At 62.5% G+C, this 7157-nt stretch overlaps 1 protein-coding gene across 2 annotated transcripts; it reads left to right on the top strand.

Annotated features, from left to right (window-relative positions):
- Positions 1 to 298: 298 nt before the first annotated feature.
- CHRD (chordin) lies at positions 299 to 6433 on the top strand. 2 transcript variants are annotated; one of them, XM_019619099.2, is made up of 22 exons: positions 299 to 434; positions 925 to 1048; positions 1175 to 1321; positions 1393 to 1510; positions 2073 to 2169; positions 2251 to 2392; positions 2476 to 2616; positions 2905 to 2987; positions 3057 to 3204; positions 3290 to 3396; positions 3480 to 3596; positions 3682 to 3838; positions 3919 to 4160; positions 4248 to 4361; positions 4532 to 4732; positions 4813 to 4906; positions 5035 to 5091; positions 5166 to 5269; positions 5339 to 5441; positions 5523 to 5677; positions 5800 to 5893; positions 6008 to 6433. In XM_019619099.2, the coding sequence occupies exons 1-22, from the start codon at positions 405 to 407 to the stop codon at positions 6064 to 6066; spliced, it is 2634 nt and encodes an 877-aa protein (XP_019474644.1). In that variant the 5' UTR covers positions 299 to 404; the 3' UTR covers positions 6067 to 6433. The 2 variants fall into 2 exon arrangements, with proteins under 2 accessions (XP_019474644.1, XP_010715133.2); XM_010716831.3 differs by having other exon boundaries at positions 301 to 434; positions 922 to 1048.
- The last annotated feature ends 724 nt before the right edge of the window (positions 6434 to 7157 follow it).

Here is a 7157-nt window from a genome sequence, read left to right as displayed (position 1 = left end):
GGGGCGGCAGGTAGGACCCCCTCCCTGCACCCCTTTCCCTTCGATCCCCCTTTCCGTGCACCCCCTCTGCATGCAACCCTTTTTCTTCCAACCCGTGCACCCTCTTTTCCTGCATCTCTGCCGTGTACCCCTTTTATGCCCCCCAACTCCGTGCCCCCCCCGCCTGCCCGCGCCGCCGTTCGGTCCCAATAACCGGGTCCGTACCCGACGGGGCGGTGCCGGACGCTGTCCGCCCCATCGGGGCTGCGGCAGGGGGGTGCCCGCGGCCCGGAGGTGACTCGTTTTCTTCGGGGGGGGTGTTCCGATGATGGGGTGGGGGTTCATCTGCAGGTTGTGCCTTCGGGGGGCATTTCTATGCGCTGGAGGAGACGTGGCACCCTGACTTGGGGGAGCCGTTCGGGGTGATGCGCTGCGTGATCTGCCATTGCGAGACGGTGAGTGCCCTCCTCCCTCCCTCCGCCAGGAGAGGGGACCCCCCCTACATGAGGCCCTGCTGGGGAGGGGGATCACCCCTTCATTCAGTACCCCCACCCCGAGGGAAAGGGCTGCGGAGATTCCTCCAGCCAGCCCCACACCTGGGTGCCCTCCAGCAGTGGAGGGTTAAAGGCTCAAGCTTCATTCTCCTTTCTCCCCTCGTCGGGGACAGCCCTCTCCCTCCAGCAGCCCCCGGAGGCTGGGGCTGGAGGGGCCACGCACAGCTGGGCAGGGGGGTGGGGGCTGGGATTTGGCTGCCATACAAACAGCTGGGGGCTGTGCAAGGTGTGCGGGGCCCAGGGGTTGTGCAGATGGGCTGAGGGGATCAGGGCTGTGCCCGGGGAACACTGGTACCCACCGCTGTGCCATCCGCTGGGGCTGGGTGTTGGGATTAGCCATATCTGTGGCACAGTTTGGCACGATTTGGCATGGTTCTCACCATCTCAGCAGAGGAATCGCCGAGGGAAACCAGTGGGGAAAGTGAACTGCAAGAACATGAAGCAGGATTGCCCTGTTCCCACCTGCCCTCGTGCCACACTGTTGCCCGGGCACTGCTGCCACACCTGTCCCAAAGGTGAGCGTGGTGCTATCACCCACTGCTGGGATCAGCCTGGGGACACTGAGCACCCCCATGGAGGGGCTCCTTAGTGTCAGGGTTACCTGTGCCACAACCATCCCCCCGCTGTGCCCCCCATGCCAGCTTTGCCAGGACCCCTGGAGAAGAGCTCCGAGCCACCTTTCGACACCTTTGAGTACTTCCAGGACAAGGAGGATGAGCTGGACAAGCCGTACAACGACCGCTCCTACCTCAGCTCCGAGGGTTTGGCACGCGATGATGCCCGCACAGGTGAGCCCAGGCAGGGAGAGCAGCGCAGGGCATCTTCATGCTCCTATAGTAATCACTGTCATCCCCCATAGAATTTGTGGCCCTGCTGACAAGTGGCCCAGAGCCGTGGCACCCCACATCCAGCGCGGTGGCCAAGGCTCGCTTCACCCTACTGCGCTCCTACCTGCTCTTCTCCATCAGCTACGAGCGGTGAGCACAGCCTGAAACTCTGAAACCTGGTGATGTGATGCTGCTCATGCCTCAGTTTCCCCTCTACATGCCTTCAGTGCTATCACAGCATTGTGTGGGTGGGGTGTGATTTTAGGAGGGGGGGCTGTGGGTGCAGTGGGATACAGGCACTGTGCCACCCTATGGCCCAGCTCACAGGCACCACCATGGGACTCTAAATTCATGCCCTCCCCCAGTGCCCACTGTCCGTCTCTCTCTCCCTCTCTCCTTCCCTCACGGGTTGCTTCTGCTCTTCCTTACTTCCAGGCCCCTTTGCATAGTAAAGTGGTGACTAATTTCCAGCTCCAACCAGGGGGAGCCAAACGGAGCCGAAAATGCTCCTAATTTACAGCCAGGCCAGGCTCTCAGTTCCCCGCCGTCCTTCCCAAATGTGCACCCCCCACACACAGTGCCAACCTGGGGACCCCTAGGCACCAATGCCAGCTGGCACCCTGCTCCACGTCCCCCATCCCCCCGGGCACTGCATGGGACCGGTGCCAGGCACATGGGGAGGGGATCCCTGCTCAACCCCTGGTGCCCGCAGGCTGGGCCGGCCGAGCCGGGTGCGTTTCAGCGACCCCGAGGGCACCGTGCTGTTTGAGCACCCAGTACAGAAGAGCGCAGCCCCTGAGGATGGCATGGTGAGAGGAGTGGGGAGGGCAGGGTGGGGGGCACGGCACACCAATGTCAGCACCCCATGCCCAGCCCTGCTGTACCCACAGCTCTGTGGGATGTGGAGGACGGTGTCCAAAGCCAACATACAGTTGCTGCGTGCAGAGCAGCTCCGCGTGTCCCTCATCACCCGTGCGCAGCCCTCTGGAGAGGTGCACGGGCACATCCTCAAGCACCGCGCGCTCTTTGCAGGTAAGTTTCCCCCCCCCCATATACTCCCCACCCTGAGGGGGGGTTCTCTTTGGGGTGCCCCTCATGTCCCTCTCCCTGCACAGAGACATTTGGTGCTATCCTGACCTCATCAGACCCCGCACATCTTGGGGCCGGGGGCATGGCCATGCTGACGCTGAGCGACACCGAGAACAACCTACACTTCATCCTCATGGCCCGTGGGCTGCTGGAGCCGGGCGCTGGGGGTGAGGGCGGGCATGGGCAGCTGCAGGGCATGGCATCACCAGGGGAGGTTCAGGGGGTGCGTGGTGTGCAATTGGCTTGGGATGCGTGGGGTCGGGATTGGTGTGTGCAGGGGGATTTGGGTTGTGCATTTGGGGCACAGTGGGCTGAGACTGCATGGGGGTGGGTGGAAGGTTGTGGTGGGGGCTTTTGCAAGGATTTGGGTTTGTAGAGAGGTGGGTTTCGGGAGCAGTGGGCACAGCCCCATGCCCAGCCACCCCTTGCAGCCCCAACCCCTCTGCCATGCCCAGAGTCCCCCTGGGTACCGCTGCGGGTCCGCATCCTGCATCAGGGCCAGACGCTGCGTGAGGTCCACGCCAACATCACTATAGAGGTACAGCCATCCCCATCCCCATTGCCGTGGCTATTCCAGCATCTCCCTCACCAGTGCCTTTACCCCCAGGACCCCGACTTCGCAGAGGTGCTGAGTGACTTGTCCACCCATGAGCTGCAGTGGTTGGCACAGGGGCAGCTCCGCATCGTGGCTGACACCGAGGGTCAGCACCCGCGCCAGCTGGAGGGCACCATTACTGCCCGCCGCAGCTGTGACAGTGAGCAGGGCACAGCGGGGTGAGGGAGTGACATTGCCCCCACCCTGTCCTCACCCTTTTCTCTGCTCTCTGTGCCTGAGTGCAGCCATCCAAAGTGTGCTGTGCGGCGCAGACGCATTGCAGCCCACCAAGACGGGGGCGGTGGGCTCAGCCAAGCTGGCACTGCATGAGAACGGCACGCTGGAGTACCAGGTAATGGGGACAGGCGTGGCACTGGGCCCAGCACTGCACCCCACTGGTCACTCTATTGCTGCCTGTCCATGCCCTGCCTGCAGGTGCGAGTGGTGGGCACAGCCAGCGAGGTGGTGGGGGTCACACTGGAGACCAAACCTCGGCGGAAGAACAAGAGGAACGTCCTCTTTGACATGACACCCAGCTATAGGGACGGGCTGGTGAGTGCTGGTGACATGGCACAAGGTTGGCACAAGCAGAAGTGGGCACAACCCCATATGTGTGTTCTCCCCTCCTCCATGCCAGGCTCAGGGAGTGTGGCACAGCCCCAGCGCCCGCGATGCACACATGCTGCTGCAGAACGAGCTCTTCCTCAACGTGGCCACCAAGGACTGGGTAGAGGGCGAGCTGAGGGGCCAGGTCATCTCCCTGCCCTACAGTGGGCTCTTGGCGCGCTACACAGGTACATGGGGGGGGTAGGTGGCAGGGAGCCATGGTGCAGCCCTTCACCCATCACCTCCCACCGCCCCTCTCTGTGTGCAGAGATGCCGGTGCCATTGGCGGGGCAGCTGGTGTCCCCCTCGGTGAGCAGCGGGGCCGGGGGCCATGCATGGCTGTCGCTGGATGAGCACTGCCACCTGCACTACGAGATTGTGGTGGCGGGGCTGGGCCGCCCAGCTGATGGCACAGTCAGCGCCCAGCTGCACGGTGTGGCCGAGCTGGGCGAGATGGGCTCACGGCCGCACCTGCACAAGCGGATGCTCAAGGGGTTCTATGGCACTGAGGTGAGGAGGGCGCACAGGAGCTACACCATAGTGTCACCACAGGTCTGAGGACAGTCCCCACATCCCCTTGTCCCCCCCACCCTACAGGCTCAGGGGGTGGTGAAGGACCTGGACGCTGAGCTGCTGCAGCACCTAACACAGGGCACTGCGTTCCTGCAAGTCAGCACCAAGGCACACCCACGTGGGGAGATGCGGGGATGGGTATGTGGTCCTGACTCATCCCCAGGGGTTGGCACTGGGAAGGGCACAGCATGGGGACACGTATGCCCACGGCTATGTGCTCCACCAACCATGGTGCCACCAGCCATGAGCACACCTAAGCGGGATGCCCACCGGGGCGCCCATGGTGCCAACCCACTGCTGCCCTCCAGGTGCACATCCCCAACCGCTGCCAGGCAGGAGGGGCCCGCCTGTCCACTGGGGAGGCTGAGCTCTCAGAGGGCCCTAAAAGCAGGGATGTGGAACAGCTGAAAAAGGACCCTAACTCCTGCTTCTTCGAGGGGCAGCACCGTGCACATGGCACCCGTTGGGCACCTGACTACGACAAGAAGTGCTCCATCTGCAGCTGCCAGGTATGGGGTTATAGAGCTGATCTGGGGGTGGATCCATTGATGATGGATCCTTCAATGAGCAATGTGCTTGCTATTCCCAGAAGCGCACAGTGATCTGCGATCCCATCCTGTGCCAGCCCCTCAACTGTACCCGCCAGGTGCACCCTGAAGAGCTGTGCTGCCCCGTCTGTGAAGGTGTGGGGGCACAAGGAGCTCATGGGGGAGTGTGGGGCAGAAAGAGGGGGCTGTGGGCAGTATCTCTATGGGTACAAGGTGGGGGTCCCACTCTGGTTTCCTGAGCATGCCCTCCCTGATCTCTGTAGAGAAAAAGATGGAGCAGGAGGAGCTGAAACTGGAACGGGCACGGGACAGCAGTGAGGGTGAGTCCCCTGGGCACAGGCTGAGGGCACCACAGCCGTCACATGGATGCTGTGCCCACCTCCTCCACTTTCAGGCTGCTACTTTGATGGGGACAAGACGTGGCGAGGCTCTGGCACCCGCTGGCACCCCGTCGTGCCGCCCTTCGGCCTCATCAAATGTGCCATCTGCACCTGCAAGGTGAGTCTTGGGGGTCTCAAAGCAGGGGAGCTCCAGTGCCCCCCTGAGCCCTGTGCATGCTCCCCACAGGGCACCACAGGCGAAGTGCACTGCGAGAAGGTGCAGTGCCCACGCCTCACCTGTGCCAACCCTGTGCGCGTCAGCCCCTCCGACTGCTGCAAGCAGTGCCCAGGTATGTACACCCTGCTTCCCCCTTGTCCACTGTTCCTCCCACACCCTGTGGGCATGCAGTCTCCCTGTGCCCTCTCCACAGCCCCTGAGAAGAGTGTCCCTGAGCTGACCGATGGCATGCAGGCAGATGGACCCCGTGCGTGCCGCTTTGGGCGCCGCTGGTACCTCAACAATGAGAGCTGGCACCCCTCGGTGCCACCCTTTGGGGAGATGAAGTGCATCCTGTGCTGGTGTGTGGTGAGTGTGCTGGGAATGCGGAGATGCCCTTTGCCACCCCATGTGCTTTAGGGACAGGTGGGCGCAGAGCTGGGCTGTTGGTGCAGGTACCCCTGTGTCCCAGCCCTGCTTGTGCCCTACAGTCAGGAGAGACGCACTGCCAGCGCCAGGAGTGCCCGCCAGGTGCCTGTGCCAGCCCCAGCAGGAGGGACAACCCCTGCTGTGCCAAGTGTCGCTGTGAGTGGGTGTTGCTGATTTGGGCACTCATCAGCACGCTGTGCATTTCTGCACCCCTCTGGGGACTATCACACACCTGCACACCCTGCATTTCACCCCATTCTCTCCCCGCAGCCCTGGATGCACCCCCAGAAAAGATGCACGAAGCAACAGCAGAGTCATGGAGCCACTGAGCAGTGAGCGCAGCTTGACAGCGCAGTGATGCCGGATGGCCCTACAGAGCCCCATCGCCCCCGCAGGGCTGGGCACGGGGCACAGAGGAGCGGGGATGGGAAAGGCACCCCCTCTGGGCACGGCTGCAGTGCTGAGCCACCCTAGTAGCCAGCAGCAGGGCTGGGGGAGCCGGGGCACTCTGCACTCCCACTCACGAGCTCCTGGCTGGTGGGTGCAGCAGGCATTGTGCCCGCTTTGTACATAGTGTAAAATCCCTCTCACCCCCGTCTCGCTGTGCCCACCCCAGTTCGTCTGGACTTGGTGTGTAATTTATAGGGACGGGGGTCCCGAATGTATTTATTAAAGACAGAGATATTGCCCACTGTTCTCCTTTGTATCACACATTCATGGGTGCTGGTGCTGCTGGGTATGGTGACCTGCAGGTCATGTGGCTGGCGACATGGGGTCTTGGAGGCATGGGGATTCTACACGGAATGGAGGGCTGTAGGGTGGCACCAGAGGGGGCCGGAGCAGGACTGGGCTGGCCCTAATCAGTGCCCGTGGTTGAAGATGTGATGCCAGAGTGGGTACAGTGCTCTGAGCCCAGCACCCCCATTATGGCAGAGGTGCCAGGGTTGGGACTTAAGCCAGGGAAAGTAACGCTGGGCTCTGCTGGGATGGCACTGGACACACTGGCACAGTGATACTAGGCAGCACTAGTATATACTGGGACACTGGGTTATACCGGTACTTGTCTTGACACTAGGGACTGGCACCAGAGCATTAGGAGGATGGCATGGTGGCATTTAAGGTGGGCATGGAGTCCTTGGTGCCAGCTGAAGTGTCCCAGCCCCTGTGCATGTGCCCATACGGTGCCGTGGCCAGCAGGGTGGCAGCGACAGTGGTGACCTTGCAGCCAGTGGCCCACTGGCAGCAGCACTTGTGCCCTGGCATAGGGCTCCTTCCGGACGCGTGGGGCAGTGCCAGGAGCTGACGCATGAGGAGGGGACTCAGTGCCCAGGGAAACAATAAGTGGGGAGTTCATGTATCGCCTGCCCGCCGCAAACTGGTTCACAGCCGGTGATGAACTCTCCCAGGCTGGGGCAGGGCA

The sequence above is a fragment of the Meleagris gallopavo genome, chromosome 11, assembly GCF_000146605.3.
Source record: "Meleagris gallopavo isolate NT-WF06-2002-E0010 breed Aviagen turkey brand Nicholas breeding stock chromosome 11, Turkey_5.1, whole genome shotgun sequence".
In the NCBI taxonomy this organism is placed as follows: domain Eukaryota; kingdom Metazoa; phylum Chordata; class Aves; order Galliformes; family Phasianidae; genus Meleagris; species Meleagris gallopavo.
Note: the sequence above shows the minus strand (reverse complement) of the source record. Positions and strands in the feature narration are given on the sequence as shown.